This window comes from Egretta garzetta, unplaced genomic scaffold (assembly GCF_000687185.1).
Source record: "Egretta garzetta isolate BGI_Z169 unplaced genomic scaffold, ASM68718v1 scaffold260, whole genome shotgun sequence".
Lineage (NCBI taxonomy): Eukaryota > Metazoa > Chordata > Aves > Pelecaniformes > Ardeidae > Egretta > Egretta garzetta.
The window spans coordinates 2,440,045-2,458,249 of NW_009258662.1; the positions used below are offsets into that span (position 1 = coordinate 2,440,045).

At 42.4% G+C, this 18,205-nt stretch overlaps 1 protein-coding gene across 2 annotated transcripts in view; it reads right to left on the bottom strand.

Moving 5' to 3' along the window:
- MKLN1 (muskelin 1) overlaps positions 1–18,205 on the bottom strand; it is a 102,793-nt gene that overhangs the window by 55,363 nt on the left and 29,225 nt on the right. For both annotated transcript variants that reach the window (XM_035903860.1, XM_035903861.1), the window contains exons 6-8: positions 15,948–16,140; positions 7,758–7,835; positions 6,440–6,505 (exon numbers count right to left, since the gene is read on the bottom strand). In XM_035903860.1, the coding sequence (XP_035759753.1) occupies positions 6,440–6,505; positions 7,758–7,835; positions 15,948–16,140 (337 nt within the window). The remainder of the gene's footprint in view (positions 1–6,439; positions 6,506–7,757; positions 7,836–15,947; positions 16,141–18,205) is intronic.

Consider the following 18,205-nt stretch of genomic DNA (forward strand, 5'->3'; position numbering starts at 1 on the left):
AATACCTACCTGGAATTTCCCTTGCTATAATGCGTCCATTGCCCTTCATCCTATCCCTCTGCACCCCCCAAAACGACTCCGGGTCTACCTTCTCCATGCTCTCACCAGCCAACTGAAGACAGTTTTAAGATCCTCCCATGAACCTTTTCTTCTGCAAGCTGAATAAAACCAGCTCCCTAAGCATCTCCTGATACACCATGTTCTCCAGCCCCCAGCTACTTTAGGGGCCCTTCACTGGGCTCACTTTCAGATTGTCACCATCCTTATTGTACTAGAGAGCCCAAACTGGGCACAGCACTTCCGCTGTGGCCTCATAGGTACCAAATAGGACATCATCATTCCCCTTAACCTGCTGGCCGTACTTATGCTCATATGGCCTAGCAGGGGGCTGGCCTTCATTGCCACAGGGACACATTGCTGATGCACATTCAGCTGTCCACCACCTTGCAAATCTTTCAGTACAGTCAGTCCCCAGCCTATGCTACTGCCCACAGCTGTTACATCTCAGGTTCAGGACTCTGCATTTGCCTTGGCTGAACCTCACAAGGCTCTTCCTGCAGCCCGTCAAGCTGCCTTTGACTCACAGCCCTGTTCTCTAGTTCCTCAGTCACTGCCCTCCCAGTTTGCTACCAGCCCAAACGTGCTGAGGGTGTATTAGAGAATCATAGAATACCAGGCTGGAAGGAACCTCAAGGATCATCTAGTCCAAGATGGCCCAGCACCCTGTCCAGCAGCATCTTGAGAAGTGTCCAGCATGGCAGAGTCAACCACATCCCTGGGGAGATTATTCCAGTGGTTGACTGTTCGCATTGCGAAAAAATTTCCCTCTTGCATCCAATTGGAATCTTCTCAGGATTAACTTGTACCCATTACCCCCTGTCTTTTCCACATGACTCGTTGTGAAAAGGGAGTCTCCATCTTCCTTGTAGCTACCCCTCAGGTACTGGTACAAGGTGATGAGGCCATCTCTGAGCCGCCTTTGCTCAAGGCTGAACAAACCCAGCTCTCTCAGCCTGTCCTCATACATCAGGCTTCCCAAGCCTTGGATCATTTTGGCGGCCCTTCTTTGGACCCCCTCCAGCCTGTCCACAGCTTTTCTGTACAGTGGGGACCAGAACTGTACACAGGATTCCAGGTGTGGCCTGACAAGCGCTGAGCAGAGTGTGATAATGACTTCTTTATCTCTGATGGTGAGCCCTTGCCAATACAACCCAGCACCCATCGACCTTCTCGGCCGCAGCAGCACACCGCTCACTCCTATGGAGCTTCCTGCCCACCAGGACCCCCAGGTCCCTTCCCACAGAGCTGCTCTCCAGCCGGGTGGATCCCAGGCTGTGCTGCACTCCTGGATTGTGTTTTCCCCAGGTGCAAGACCTTACGCTTGTCTGTGTTGAACTTCATAAGGTTCTTGTTAGCCCACTCTTCCAGCCTATCCAGCTCTTCCTGCAGGGCGGCTCTCCCTTCCGGAGTATCTGCCTCCCCACTCAATTTGGTGTCATCTGTAAAGTTCATCAGGATACGCTTGATCCCATTATCTAGATCACTTATGAAGATATTGAATAACGTTGGGCCCAATTTCGATCCCTGGGGGACCCCACTTGTGACAGGTTGCCAGTTAAGAAAAAGAGCTATTTACCACCACCCTTTGGTGGTGTCCCTAGAACTAAGGACTTGTCTCAGAAGTAAAAGAATCTAGGCGTAAGTTATCTCAAAAGCATTCTACAAAAGGACATCACTTCCCTATGTAGTAACCCTAGATTTAGTTATCTGCAAGCAGCATTGTCTGTTTTGTAAGGAGCACTTAGAGCACAACTGTAAAGCCAGACCTCACATTTTCACACCACTCAGTTTCTGAATCACAGTTCAGTGTAGACGGTGGCTAGATGCAAGTTTTTTCAGGCTAGGGCTGGTCTGGGTAGGCATACAGTCTTCCTCTCAAATGTGAAAGCGCCGTGAAGTTGAGTAACCTCCAGGATTCAGCAGCTGTTTGTGTTTCAGAGCTCAGAAGCCATCTGTGTTTTGTTTGAGAAATCTCTTCATCTTGTACACAAGTCCTGTCTTTAAATATCTTATGGATAGCAATGTTTTCCTCAGGCAAAACAGCATCCTTCATGTCTGCTGCTCTCACTTCATCTTTTTCATCTTCCCATGTTGCTTTTGAACCAGTCTCAATTTCCACTGCATTGCCCACATACGCTATGGGCACACTATACCCACTACTCCATCTCCCACTGTTCCCATCCTACAGATTTGTTCTCTCTCAGCTAATAAAATGAAGTAAGCAGAATTCCTTCCTATGAAAGGAAAAACAAAATAATATACAACCAAAATCACAGAGTAGTTTCACTTCAGTGAGTAAACAGAGGTAAAACATCAGTAAAGACCATTTCACTAATACTTTCCTTCACAAAATGTTTCATTTGCCAAAGAGAAAGGCAAACAAAAAAAAATCATCCTGGTTGCTTAGCTATTCTTTCTAAAACAGGCTCATTAGAAAACTTCAAAAGGTTTTATCTAAATGAAATAAAAGATGAATGTTTAAACTAACAGGATATATCACAAAATATTTTTTTTAATAGGATGATTTCTATACAGTGTATAATTCTGTTACCAAAATAAATTATATGGCTTTATGGACTACACTGTCATTTACATAAAATTGTGTCTGCCCTGCAGAGGAGATCAACTCCACCTTAACTACGGAATTATAAAATCTCCAAAACACAGTACACATGTTCCTCTAAAGCACAGACATTATTCCTTAAACCTTGAATTTGGCAATCCACTTACCCATTCCCACTTTATTCCAGATTAAGCATTGGCATTCGAAATGCAAGCCATATCTGAATTATCAAAAGGCCTGAGAGGGCATAATCAGAGTTGTGTTAATCAAGGTACCAGCTCTACATGCCTACATCCTTGTCCAAAACTGCATTAGGGTTTGATGCATCTGGGAACACAGTACTATATACAAGCCTGCATTTTACCACTTGAATATTTCACCAGGACCTACACAAGTGGCAGTGTAGCTTTTCACGACTGACATTCAGCGCATTTAACACAGTATGTTCTTGTGTAGTTCTGGGGTTGCTTTCACTTTTGGTGTTTTGGGGATACTTTTGTTTTAATCTCTATGCACCTGGGTTGTGACTACCCAAATACTTCCCCTTCCTTGCAGGAAAGTGCAGAAAGCTTCCCGGCCTCCCATATGGAGAACTATGTAAGACATGCACCTTAGGAAAAAGCAGAAATAACACAAGCCTTCTGTTTTCATTTACAGTCTAAAGCTTTAAAGTATGTAACAGTGGTTTCCAACTATAACCGGGAATGCCTCTTAGGAAGTTGGTTTTGGTGTGATTATGCAGAAAAATTTACTAATTCTGCCATCCGGAGTCATTCCAGTCTGAGTGTTAATATAATTAAAAGCATGGAAAACATTGTGAGAATCAGTAACTCCCTTTGTTTCTTTAATATAGGAAGATATCACGCTGCATTCTCAGTACCATATCCAAATATGCCTATGCTTTCATCTCAAACTGCTTTTTAAGAGTTCTTCAAAGGCACAAAGAACACCACACTTACTCTAAGAGAGCTCCAGCAGGTATTAAGAGCGTGACTGTCAGATGGAAATGAGCTATAGCACAAGTCCCAATTTTAGCCTGGAGAAGAGGAGGCTGAGGGGAGATCTCATTGCTCCCTATAACTGCCTGATAGGAGTGTGTAACCAGGTGGGTGTTGGTCTCTGCTCCCAGGTAACAGGTGACAGGACGAGAGAAAACGGCCTCAAGTTGTGCCAGGGCAGGTTTAGGTTGGACATTAGGAAAAATTTCTTCCCTGGAAGGGTTGTCAAGCACTGGAATGGGCTGCCCACGGAAGGGGTCGAGTCCCCATCCCTGGAGATATTTTAAAAGCCGGGCAGAGAAAGGTGCTTAGGGACATGGTTGAGTGGTGGACAGGTATGGATGGGCTCGATGATCCTGAAGGTCTTTTCCAAGCAAATGATTCTATGATTACTGGTTGCCAGCAGAGATGCCAGAATTGCTCTTTCAGTTACTTTCAGCCTACCCTAACGGGAAGACAAAACATGCTAAAAGGCAGTTTAGACCAAGTGTAACTACGTTCTACCTGAAACTCAGAGCACAAACACAGTCTCAGTGACTCAACGCACTATCAGCAACCTGATAGCTGGGTGGGTAAGCAGTTGGGCTTACCAACCCATACCCTCCATCCTAACACTAACACGTGCATCCAGCAGGCTCGGTACCGTTATAAAACTTATTAAAAATAAAATTATATTTTTGTAGTCAGTAATATCTGGTTAATATTTCCTTGAGGTTAATCAAAAAGCAGAACCATTTATAGTTCAATTATAGCTACAGCAGGTCTGGACATGAAAGATTAAAATTTGCTTCCAACACCTATTCTATGCTATATGAAACTTCAGAACCTCCTTATAGGTATGATTTTGGTGTTTCGTTTCATTTCTAAAAGATTAAAGTTGAAGAAAATATTTCTTTTTGAAAAGGACCTCACCCCTCTAACAAGGAAGGGAAAGCAAGCTTATTTTTCTTCAGTTGCCAAAGACTTCTGAAAAAAACAACTCAAAAAAACGCAGGGAAGGAAAGGAGGATGTCTTTGAAGGAAAGAGTACACTGCTGCTCCTTCTTCCATTAACGCTAGATTTGCTCAAGGTTAGCCAGGCAGCTTTACAGCTCTAGTCTGTAAAACATATCCTGACATAACTGGCTAAATTCCCACAGTCTCATTAAATCCTACCTATACTCAAAAGGAAAACTCAAGCAATCAGCAACAACTGGTTTTAAGAATGACAGCACCAAAAATTCCCCTGGCCTGCTCACGAGCCAAATTAAATGGCAAAACTGATAACCTCAAAAACATTTAGCCTTTTACAAGCCTCAGTGGGCCTGGAAGCAAAACTAAGGGCAGCTTCCCAAGTATCACACAGTGAAACTTTCTGAAGATATCCCACCACCACTGGATAGAGCTGCAGCAAGAAGGGACTAGCATGACAGAGGGAGATCCAGGTCTCCCACATTGGAACTCTACCTCCATAGGCGTTCCTTGTTCGGTTTTGTGCAAGTAAAAAGAAAAAAAAAAAGGCATCAATGCTTTTTACTGCCTTGTTAAAGCAGAGTGAAAACTTAAGTCAGAGGCAGAGATAATAAGCTTACTAGGACTTAAGAAAACCAACAGGAATGGAAACGAAGACTCGCATTGCCATGACTACGTTGTTTTCAGGAGGTCTAAAGGACTATCATTTCCAAGTTGACAAGCCTCGTGTTTCTTCAGCTCGCTTGTGAAACAGTCACTGTCTGCTTATTCACCAAGGCCACTAGGGAGCGTTCACAGCTTCTTCTGGAGGCAAACACCAGCAACCCTCCAGCAGCGTTTTATTCTAATGAACCTCTTCCACCAAAAAAAAAAAAGTTTGCTTTCATATACAAAGTAACTGGAGCACTTCCTCTAGAGCAGTAACTACACTCTGAGTAAAAGCCAAAGACTGCAGCTACTGCTGAATTTTTGCTTGTTCACTATGACTTAGCAGATTACTCTTGAAGGCACTATCATGTCACATGCTTCAGCTCCAATCCATATGACCACAACAGATATGGCCACGGTAATTTTTTGCTAACTTCCTCAATGCCACCTTATATTCCTCTCTGCTCCTCACACCCCCATCTTGTTGATCCTTTCCAAAGAGCAGTCCTTTTACTCATACAAATCATTTACTTAGCAAAGACACAGGCAGATGCATTCCTTATTTTAGTAAGGAATGACATAGCACAGACATCTGATTAAATAAAAGCAAGACAAAGATAGAAAATTATGGAGAACAACCACCACCGGAACTGGTACTTATCCTCCCCCCATTTTCTCTGCAGACTCTTTGAAACAGAGGCTGAACCATTCTTTAAACTGCTGTATTCTTGTAAAAAAATGTCTAACAAATTATATTTAACAGGAGTTTCTCGCACACTGTGGAAATCAGAAGCCACTCCAACCAAAATACAAGGAACTTATCAATACATCAGACCTATTGCTTGAGCGCTATTCCAAAGAGCATAGTATGCAGCAGATAGGGGAAACTGTCATCCCTAATTTCTCTTCTCTTGTTTAAGCTCCTGCTCAAAGAAGGTAGGAGGGACAAAAAATTAAAACCAATTGTTCTTGGTTTCTTAGTTAAAACAAGACAATGACTAAGGCGTAACAGAGAACTAATAGGGAAGAAGGGGGGTGGGAAAGGCAGTTGTAGCATAGTTCTAGAGAGAAAGCAGAGTATTTTATCCAACTATTAGAGAATGCATTTTTTTTCCTCAAAGCCTGAAGACAGTCCCTGAAGAAAAACACATTTGCTTATTTATCTGAAAAATAACTGATTAAGTAGTTAAGTTAGTTAAGAAATTTAGCAACTACTCACCTGTCTGAACATCGATAACCATCTGATGGCCACCTCTCATCCCTGGTCTGCTGTCTTCCCCATCACCTTTAAAAAAGAGGGATGAGAGAGTTTTCTTTCTAAGATTTTTAAACCGAAGAAAAATACAATACCACGTATGGCCTAAATACCATACAGAAGCAGAGCAACTTAGTAACTCACCATTCTTTAAACATTAGCACAACACTTTTTCTAGGTAGTATTCTTCTGTGCATTATAAAACCCTATAGAGTTTTATATTTCTGGTGACTGATAGTACAGATAGCTAAAGTGAATACTGTACTCTGCTGCAACTCTGAGAGCCTTGGAAAGGAGCTTGAGATTTCCTGAAGCATGCAGGTCTACATGAGCAAGGTCCGAGCTATCTTTGCAGCTCTGGAGAGCTGCAGTGAGGACACAGACAAGCTTTTGCTCCCCTTCCATATCTCTTCCCACCGGAGAGCTGCGTGAAGGCTGAGCAGTGAGAACACATACTCAAACGACAGGGCAATGTACCCATGGGAGGGAAGCAAAAAGGTAACGCTATAGATATAGCACAGCTAGCTTTGCACCGATTACTTATTCTCATGTGTAAGGGAATTCCAACTGTCCAATTAAAGCAGCTTTCCAACCACTTCAGGTACCTTAACCATTCAGGGCAGGTGTCACCTACAGGAAGCAACATTAGAAAGATAACCCACGTTATTGCTGGAAGAGAAATCTGCTTGTATTCATAGATAAGCCTTCCCAAGAGGTTTGGGTACGGTGCTCCACATTTGGCAACTGTCACCTTGCATCCTACATTTGCTGTGTGACAGTGATTTTTGTACTTTATAGTCAAGGCTGCTGCTATGAGTCTCCTCTTAAGGCAGAACACAATGGAAAAAGATTTCTGCAGTTTAGATTTACTGTATAACAGACCGAGACTTCAAAAAGGTGCATCTCAAATTTAAAATACTCCCTGTTAAGGTAATGTATTTCTTTGCCACTCTTTACTGTACACTTACGTTGACTCCACACATTAAATACAGTCACATAGGTAACTTCTCTCATGCTTTAGCTATATTCTGAGATCTGTTTCTGAACTGATTAGCTACTCTTGAAGTTACAGCTAGTGTTCCTGTAGTGTTCCTTACTCAACCAGAAACCAGGTTGCATTTCACTAATTTTGCAAACAAATGCAAATTTTTCATAGACAAAACCATTCCCTAGAACAACCATCCTAGAGGAGGCTTTCTGGCATCAGCTTCTTGCTCAATACCCTCAAAGGAACGAGACAGAACTGGCAGTACGTGGATTATATCTTAAGAAATGTCCTTACCTTTGGTGCTTTTGGGAATGATCTGCCCCCAGCGAGGTTTGTATTCTTGTTGACTGATATACTGATTGAATAAGCCATCTGCAAAACAAAAATTTTGCTGCATAAAACATTTATACTTCCATTATAGCAAAACCACTTTTAATGCAGGTAACTTTGGCCTAACTCAATCCAGTATGCTACTCCAAATTTCAAGTAAATTCTCTCTATATGTCAGTTAGTTTGTTAAACATGTTAATGAACTAAACATTTAAGCACTAAAATGAAAAGAATACTTGTTACTAGAAAAATCAAGAATTACCCAGTTTTCCTGCCAGGTCATGCCAGTTGTCTATAAACCTCCAGTGTGGTGCATTTAATTAAGAATAGAATCCCTCCCCCCTATTTAAGCAAAAGGAAAAGTGCAGTAAAAAAGCCAGTGCACGTAAAATTCAACCATTTTAGTACATGTGAAGTTAAAACTAGGTCAGGCAGCATCTCTGGAGCTTCATCTAAGAAGAAAAGGGAAGAAAAGCAGATTGTTTAAATGCTACGATACAGGACAACCAAGCACTGGATGAAAAACAAAATAATAGTTTACATTCTCTTTAGAGTGTTAAGCAAGAAGAGAAACAGAAGACACATTAGGTCACTGGCCAGATATGCCAACTGCAGCATTTCTGTAAGAAGCATTAACTCCAGCACTTTATCCAAGCTCCCCTTGTGCCTTCCCTCCTCCCTCTGCACACCTACCGCATTTCATCTCTTCAGCGTCAAGAGGTCAGTTCCTAATTCTGGTCACATGTTACCAGACTACCACAAACATTAATTTTTTTTGAAAAAGGAGATTCATAACACCCATGCTCTCTGGGACTGCTCTTCAGTTCTGGTAAGGGCTTAGCAAGCGTTTCAGGAACAACTTGTTCCTATCATTCTTCAAATGTCTTCTCTAAAAAAAACCTACCCCACCTTCTGCAGGCACAACAAACTATTCACAGAATCACAAGGATTGGAAGGGACCTCAGGAGATCATCTAGTCCAACCCCCCTGCTAGAGCAGGCTCTCCTAGAGCAATCTACACAGGACTTCATCCAGGCGGGCTTTGAATATCTCCAGAGAAGGAGACTCCACAACCTCCCTGGGCAGCCTGTTCCAGTGCTCTGTCACCCTTAGAGTAAAGAAGTTTTTCCTCATATTCAACTGAAACCTCTTATGTTTCAGTTTGCACCCATTGCCCCTAGTCCTGTCGCTGGGCACCACTGCAAACAGACTGCTTCCGTCCTCGTGACTTCCGCCCTTAAGATATTTGTATGTGTTGATGAGGTCCCCTCTCAGTCTTCTCTTCTTCAGGCTGAACAAGCCCAGCTCCCTCAGCCTTTCCTCGTAGGGGAGATGCTCCAGTCCCTTTATCATCCTAGTTGCTCTCCTCTGGACTCTTTCTAGGAGTTCCTCATCTTTCTTGAACTGGGGAGCCCAGAACTGGACACAGTACTCCAGGTGGGGTCTCACCAGGGCAGAGTAGAGGGGGAGGATAACCTTATTAAGTCCACTAATGGCCAGCTTCTTGACCCCTGCTCACCTGGCTATATCCCACCCGTCACCCCACCATCTCAAGACACAAGCTCTTCATGACAAGTGTTTGTTCCACATTCATGCATTATCTGGAAAAAAACCCCGCGAGTCCAGACACCCAGTTCCCACCACCAGTACAGTGATAACTACCACAGGCAGACTGAGGACTCCAATGATAGATTGACATGGCTTTGTATTGAAACAGTACATTGCACATACACCGCTCGGATGTGGGGTGCACTCAGGGGTCCTTAGTCACGTAACACCCAAGGACTATGCTCTTCGGTAGGATGGTACCCAGCAAACTTGCTCGGGAATTAGTTTTACATTCCTCAGCAGAGAAAGTAAAGTGAAATTACTAAGTTGCTTCTAATACTTTTTAGTTCTCCAATCCCAGTAATTCCAGCTTTGAGGTAAGAATTTAACAGATTGTGAATGCCTCCATTTATTTATAGAAAACCCCTTGGTAGGCATACAGACAAAAAAAGAATAATCCTTACTGCACACCTCCCTATTTATTTACAAAAAGGTAAAAATCTTTGTTAAGCACGACACAATGTTCAGAGAACATTTTAAAATGTTTCCTGGCATCCTGCAGTTTGTCGTGACTGAAATCCAGGCCTTAATTGAAGCCCAAGCCAGCAAGTACTTCCTGGGAGAAGATGAATGCTCTACTTAAAGACTATCTAATAGAAAAATAAGGGCACTTGAGAGCTCCTGAAAGGTGCTGAATTTGGTCTTATAATACAAAACTGCTATCAACTTTCATAAACTCAGCCTACAAGTTTTTCAAATTAAATACTCTGTGAAAGCAGGGCAGATTTTACTTTCACCTGTCTTAGAGCCAAAAAATCAGCCCTCTCCTGCCACAAGGTAATTGAAGAAAGCCAAAAGTTTGTTCAACGTGTGTACAGAAGTGGTTTATTTTGGTTTTAAGAGTAAGGTTCCTAACTCCATAAATGCAGAAGCGGAAGGTGGGACAAGATGCAAAAGGCTTTAAGTTTGAGATTTCAGAAATTGTGATTCAGAAGAGCCAACTTCCAACAGAATAAATGCACGCTCTGTAAGAAATCCCATACTGACTCAGGCAGATTTTTCTAGCCACAAACCTAGACAGAAATCCAGCCTTTTGGTTATCATTAGAGCGTTCGGTCTTCAAGACAGAACGCAAAACCATATTTATCCCTATGGCAGCCAATAGATAATTGGACATAAATAGCTCAAGAGGATGAATTACACCGCATATGATCTGAAAGGGTGATTTAACCTCTCCCCCATGCTCAACACCCACAGGCTGCACTTGTCAAGATATGGCACTTCTCTCCTACTGTGCCTTCAGCCTCTTTTAATAATGCTTCTTGTCTTCCATGGGACATTGGTTTGGAAATACTCCAGCTTGCTTCCCAGAAATGTTTCTTTCTGCTGGGAGCAGTTCCACATTCATTCTACTTGCGCTGCAAACCAGCAGCAGCTTGTTTTGGAAGCTGAATCACCACCTGTCTGACACCACCAGGGGAAAAAAAAAAGGAAGATTTCTAGGTGGATTCTGCATCCGATGCCAGACCTATTCTAGCGCACTCCTTACGTTTCTTGCCAAGATAGGACTGCTGACCAAAAGGTCTCCAAAGCTTCTGCGAGGTACTGAAGATCAGATCTAGGCCTGCTCAGGTTTGTCAGCTGTTTCCAATGAATCAGTAGTTTAAAATAAATTTCAAGACTCCCATAGAAAAAAAAAAGCCTTAAGTGCAAGTTTTTAAAGGAAGTCTTTTCCTTCACTCCGGAGGCCTCTCATTCCAATGTCAGTGTTTACTCTCTAAAAAAAAAAAAATCACAACCAAAACCCAGTACTTTTATTTTGTACTATTTTCAAGCCCTTCACAGCAAGTTGTGACGCATTTTGGATGTAACAACATGAAGTTCACAGTGATTAGAGCTTAGTGAATTCTACCTCCCTGATAACCGAAGCCTTTATTTTCTCAGCCAATTGCAGGTTACCTAGAAAGGATCAGGACAAACGTTGCGGACAAAAATATTTAACTTGCTGAAGCCCATTGGGAACAAGTAAAAGTTGTGTTAAGTTTCTTTTTTGGCCACATGCATCTCTAGATAGGATTACTAAAATCTATTCACTTCACTGCCAATGGCTGAAAAAAACTTTGGTGGCATTTAGCCCATAATTTCTGGGTGTTGGGGTTTGGTTTTTTAAGGTTTTTCTTGAACCAAAGACAAATACCCAAAACACCTAAACAGACTGAGGTTTATGTAGTCACAGAAACCCTTCTAAAGAAAAGCTGAAGCAGAAAATGAAGGTGACACCAATAAAAATCCAGCCACGACTCAGCAATTTCCTCAAGACATGGGAGCAACAAGGAAACACACAAGTTCTTTCCAGCCTCAAAGCTGTAATATTCTATTGCACTTTCTTCTTAACAAAAATCAAACAAGGTTTGCTTTCAAATTCCTACAAGATATGCTGCTTCTACACAAACCCTACCATCTACTTACCATACGCTTTGGATCCCTAGCAAGCCTCTCCCCTCCGTATATCCCAGTACTAGAGCAGCAAGCCAGCATCCATACTTTCTCAGAACTGAATCCAGACATATTTGATGGCAAAATTAAGGTATACGTGTCTGTCTAGAGCTTCCAGGAAAACACAACTGTTCCTGCGCATCTCAATTTTTGGGAGACATTTGAGCCTGCAGGCTGTGCATCACAACTTCTTGTTTGTCGTACAGGGCCAACTTGTCAACAGATAAACACATATCACACATTGACACGAGAACTGCCAGAACACCACCTCGGTCCCCAGAATACTAATACGGAACTAGCAGATCTTCAATCCATTTCAAGCAGCTTTCTATGTCTACAGTAGTTGCAAAGAGTTCAACTAAGTAATTTGCACTCCACATACTCTCTGTAGGAATATTAAGCAGATTTTTTTTTTCTTCAATAATATAGGCCGCCTGAAAGCTATAGGAATGAATCCAAATCTGAAGCATTTGAACCAAGTCTGTGAACCAGCTGAGATTTAGGGAACCTTTTATTTTTGAGAGGAAGTCAGGCAGCTGCCAGAGTTTCCATTTGCCCATTTTCTAAGTGTAATGCACAAGTCAAAAGAATCTGCGGGAAAAGTGTGGCTGCCTGCCACTGAGCTCTCAAAAGAAATCATCTGGTGATGTGAGGTGGAAGACAGCGTTCATCATTAGCAATGCAAAAGAACGAGAGTTAGCTCTGCTAGCACTAATTCTTGACCACCTACTCTTTTTCTACATGACTAAGCCTATGGAAATAGCCTGCGAGAGATGCATCGCATTTCACTTTTTAAATACCTACCACTGCAAATATTAGCCTCTACAGGAGACATTTTAGGCTGAACTGAGTGTGCAGTATCTCTGTCAACCTCCCTGCACTTCTGTTTGTTCCTTTAAGGCAATGAACTCTCAGATCAGCGAGGGGTCAGAAGTTCACATATTCATGTCCAGTCTGTTACAGAACAGTTCGCTCTTTGAACGATTTCAGGGATAATTTAAGGATCTGTATATCTCAATTAACTCTACACTTCAACTACACGGCCCATACACAGGACTAAAGTTAATCTGCTTTTATTTGGAAAAACAACACATCAGAGAGGAGTTCAGTCGTAAGAACACCCACACCTTAGAGACTAAGCAGCAAGCGATGGAGACTTCACAACAAAGCTGCTAAGAAAGTAAAATGGTAAAAATGCTGGGTCATAACGAGCCTCTATCAAACAGAGGAGCTTGAGAGAGATGCAGAACTGAGTTAGGACAGGTAACTGCGGAGGACCACAGGGAGCAGATGGTAGCAACAGGAGAACATGTTGAAGGCTGAAGGCATCTATTCCCATCCCACCAAGAAGAAGGATCCAGCTGTTAAATACCAGCTACGTTCAACACCTTGACTTGACTGTCATCTTGTACATCTCTGAACAAACTATTCCAGCTGCAGTTTGGGGGTTTTCATGGCTATCAGAAGAGCTTTATCCTATCCTCTCCCCCATCAGTAGCCCCATCAGCGCCCTGACCTGGTTTGCCATGTGGCCGCATGAGCACCAGTGCCAGCAAGCGAGGGGCCAAGGGGACACAGTGTCTAGAGCAAGGGCAGGATTGACCCAGTTAGTGAAAACCTGCAGTTGTGTCAGCTTAAAGCAAATATGGGATAAAGCCTCAGTGTCTTGGGATAGATAGCACTTCCCTCCAAAGGGTGCCAGGAGGCAACAGAGCTATGAAACGGGTACAAAAGCTGAAGACAGCATAAAGGATTGCAAAAAGATGGGGGAAGGAAGGTTAATGTATTCCAAGACAAACAAAATCATTAAGGATGAGCAACAGAGCAATGGGAGATGACATTTAACTTCAACTAGCCAGGTGCCGGATTAAAAGGAAGCAGTATAAACATCCTCATGCATATTATTCTGTCCCTCAGAAGCAGTGACAAAACTTAATGATGCTACCCAAAGACTCTCCTGCTAAGTTATTCAGAGTCTGCTACAAGAAATACTTGCTGCTGTACTGGCTGGAACAAAAAAGGACTGATAAAACAAGCTACAGCATATTTCTCTAGTTTGCTTAAGTGATGCCGAGTTCCCCAGCCTCTAAAAAGGGACGTGATTACAAGAACCAGGGAAGCAGGATTATTCACATCAAATCTGACAAGAAGCAAGTGTCTGTTTGTCAGACAGTACAAGACCAGACCTACAGTTTTCTACCAGGAGAGCCCTTTGCCAGTACTTCCCCACCTGAGAAGACTGAGCACTGCAGACAGCAACCCCACTCAACATACAAGGGGAAACAGAAGTAACCACCTCAGGTCAGGTCCTAGGGGAAATGTGCTGGATACAATAAATGTAGTACGTTAAATATTTAAGTAGTAAAAAAAAAAAAAAAAAAATCAATGTATAATAGCTCAAATGAGGCCACAAACATTTACTTCATTAGTGCTCAAGGAAAAAAAAAAAGTACATTTTTGAGAGAACTTATTCAGCACATTCTAGACCTCTAGTGAAATTCCATTCAAGAAATAGTTTCCACTACAGCCTGCAACGAAGTGGAAAGAGGACGGCCCCTAGGCACCGATGAAATTAAACCACAGCCAAAGCAGCAGATCAACGCACTGGCAAAGTCATCACCATCAGCATATCACACCCCTATGCTCTAAGCAGATCCTGCCTCATATTGGTGGGCTCATCAGCTCCCCCCAGGCACTTGTGTCTTGGAGAAACACTGCAAAGACAGTAACAGCCAGCCATAGCTCCCTGCTGCTGTCTCATCCTGCAATCCTCGCTTGCCCTTAAGATTCAGGAGGAAGCTGCCAGTTGCAAAATGCCCCTGCACTGCAGGAAGCTGTTCATGCTCCCATCCCAGCCAACACTGCCTCAGGAGGGTGAGGATGAACACTGGCAGTTCTCAGGCTCAACTCTTGGAGCTGCTCAGGGAGCTCAGCACAGGGCAGAGCTTGGGCCGTTCTATCTGTATCATCAAGAAACTTGAGCCGTTTACTGCAGTTTTTGATGACCTGTTGCAATAAGCTCCTTAACATTGTGCTTAGTTGAACAGCTTATTCACAAAAAAGATGGTGGATTTTCATGGAAGACAGACTTTGATTCTAAAACTATCATTTCTATCATATCCTGAGAACCACTTCCAACTTTAGTGGTACAAACCACACTGATGGAGTCAAGCAGGTATGCTGGCATCTATCCAAAAGGTATTATAAAATGGCTGTTTAGCCCCAAATTAGAAAACATCATCTCTGCTGTCAAAAATCCATGAAGCCCTTAACTCTACTGGCATCAGACACAGTTGTTCTTACATGAGTACAAGTTTCCCATAAAGACCAACTGCACATGGCACTACACCCACAGCCAAGAGCATCTCTCTCATATCAGACTGTGATGCAAAACCACTGCACAGGTCTTGGGGAACACTTCAGCGCAATAGCCCAACTCCTTTCGTATCCCATTCTATCAGCAGAAAGCACATCTCCCCCTTTTTAGGGTTTGAGAGCTGTTTATGCGCAGTGCTTCTAAGTTGAAAGTTTCTAAGTAAAAAAATTAATAGTAGTTACAATGAAACCAGCTGCCAACCTCCAGCTCTGCAAGGGAAAACAGGCTCTGCCTACAGTCACTGACTTCACCATTCTCCAAGGACTATTTTCCCCATAAGCAGAGACAGCATTCCCATTCAAACACAGCTGCAAACCTCTGCTGAAATACCAACGAGGTGGTAAGCTCTAACCAGAAACCACGGTACAGATCACTACTGAGAAGACAAGTTTTACGCCTCCCTGCTCACCATACCAGTGACTTTTCTGATAGTTAAGCCCACCTTCAGCTTGCCAGGCACTTACACAAAGAACTTCTCTTTACCCCCTCAAGTGCACCGCACTGTCATCTCTGGCGGAAAGACTCCAAAAGTAGCAGTGATAAGAGATTTCATGACAGATTTTTTAGCCTTCATCATACACGTACTCGTAAATCCAAAAGCTGACGGCACACCACACTAGGTATAAAATAGCACATGGACTCACCAATTCTACTACTAAGCACATTAACATTCAAAGCGGTAAAATTTCAAATTTTTTTTTAATTAATATACCAGACCCCTCTGATTCTCTTACCATTCACAGCTTTTTCTATCAGTTCTTCACAAGCATCGAAGTCTCCCTTCAATACCAGTTTGTCATGCAGGTCTGTCAACATAGGGTGCTCCAGAGCAATCTTGGTTTTCTTCTGCAGCGACTCAAAAGCTTCGGTGTAGTTGTGCTGACGAAAATGCTTTAGGCAAAGGCGAATGGCTTCCTGTTCACGGTACTACTGGAACACAAGAAAACCTATGAGACATGTAGATTTTTCTTTTACCTGCACTGCTGGGAGCTACCTGTGAACCTGCCTGGAGACAGAAGCGGGATCTCTTACATGCACTGCAAATAAATTGCTCATGAGCTTACAGGGGAACGCTATATGAGAGATGTCACAAGCTGTGCAGGCATTTACTTTCCAACAGTATAGAAATTATACAACTTGTTGTCATCCAATTTAATAAGCATACAAGAAGAGAGCGCACAGTGTCCCAGATCTCCGGAGTGACCATTATTTCCCCCCCACCTGCTTGGCCCTGAGCAGGAAAAAGCCTTTGCTATCAGCATTACATAATTTGATTGTATGACTCTTATATAACAAAATAATTTAGAAGAGTAAGTAGGTCACAGCTTTTCTAGAAGCAGAAGGAAAAAAAAAAAGCCATGAGAAAAGAACACTTGCAGTGACCGCTGCTCCTGCAATGGAAAGGCTGAAGGCAGGGCTGACCCCAAATCCTGCGGGCTCGCGAGGATTTCGGCTCAGTGGCAGCACGGATTTACATACACACCGAAGTTTTACCTTCAGAATATTCCCGTGCATCTTGAAGCAGAACCCCTGCTTTCGTACTGCAGATGAGCCAAAGCTGCCCGCTTCCTCACTCAGCAGTGGGAAGGGGTGAGAAAGGCTGGAGAAACCCACGCTGGGTCAAACATGCAGGCACAGAAACGCCAGGGAATAGTAAACTCTGCGTAAGAGCTACAGCTTGTGCTGTTAACCTACCAAATCACCCACTGCGTTTTCAAAACTGCTAACAACATGCATAAGTAACACAGATTTTTAAGTTGCTAAGTAGCAGAACCACTTATTTTAAATAGACTCTTCAAACCTAAATTCTAAGGCTTTCAAGGGGGAAAAAAAAAAAAAATTCCACCTTTAACACACATCTACTGTGGCAAAAAGCAAATGTAACTTCAGTATCTATACGACTGATCTAATTACAGACAAAAGATTTACTCCTAAATGGCCACCACTGCTAAAAGTGAAGTTTATGGTATTCAAATAAACAGAATCTTTCTGAAAACCTGGAACTAACACTAACATTCAACAAAAATTAGCGCTCTCAAAATAATGGCTCCATAGCAAGACTCTCATAAACTGAAGCAGCTAAAAAGAAACACGGCCATGTGCTATATTTTTAGTTCTTATTCCATCAGTATTTCACAGCTGCAAATAGCCAGAACTATGCATTTTTAGAAAATCAGTTCCCAGCCCACATGAAAAAGGCCAAGGACACGTACCGATAAAAATGCAAGACTGTGGCAAAGGACTATTAAATCTAAAACAGAGTTTTACAGCACAACTGGAAAAAACAACTTTTTTTTTTTCCTAAGAGATACCTAAACCTACTGTCTTTAAGCAAATGTTCACTTACATCAGTCAAGGCCAAAACCACATCAGATTCTTTGTTGCTCAAAGGGATAGCAAGCAAAAGGATAGCTGCACACCAGTAATAACCAGCGTTTGGCCTTTCAGCTCCTCTAGTTTAGGCATTAAGACAAAATTCAGACTTGGCGTATTTCCATTGAGCCTCTCATGACTGATAGACTTGGCTTATAAAACATCAAATCCTTGATGGATGCAGGTTGGCCACTCAATGCAATATAGAAGTCTGTATGTAAGTGACACCACAGTGGTACTTTAGAAGTTAAATGTAAAAAACTTTTTTTTAAATGCAAAAAGGCACATAAAAAGTATATAAAAGGCTCCTGTTTAAATGCTGTCATACAGGTTCTGAAAGATGACAAGCCAAACAATAGCTTTATATTGTAAATAATTCCTATGGTTAAAAACATAACAAGAGCGTGAGACTAAGATATTAACACTGTCAAATATTCTAGTAATAGAATTAAAAATATTAAAGTGTTTATTATCAAAACTAAAAGTGATGTCCATCGATAAACTGCCACTTCTTAGAATCATAGAAGCATTTAGGTTGGAAAAGACCTTTAAGGTCTTGTCCAACTGTAAATGTAGCACTGCCAAGTCCACCACTAAACCATGTCCCTAAGCACCACAT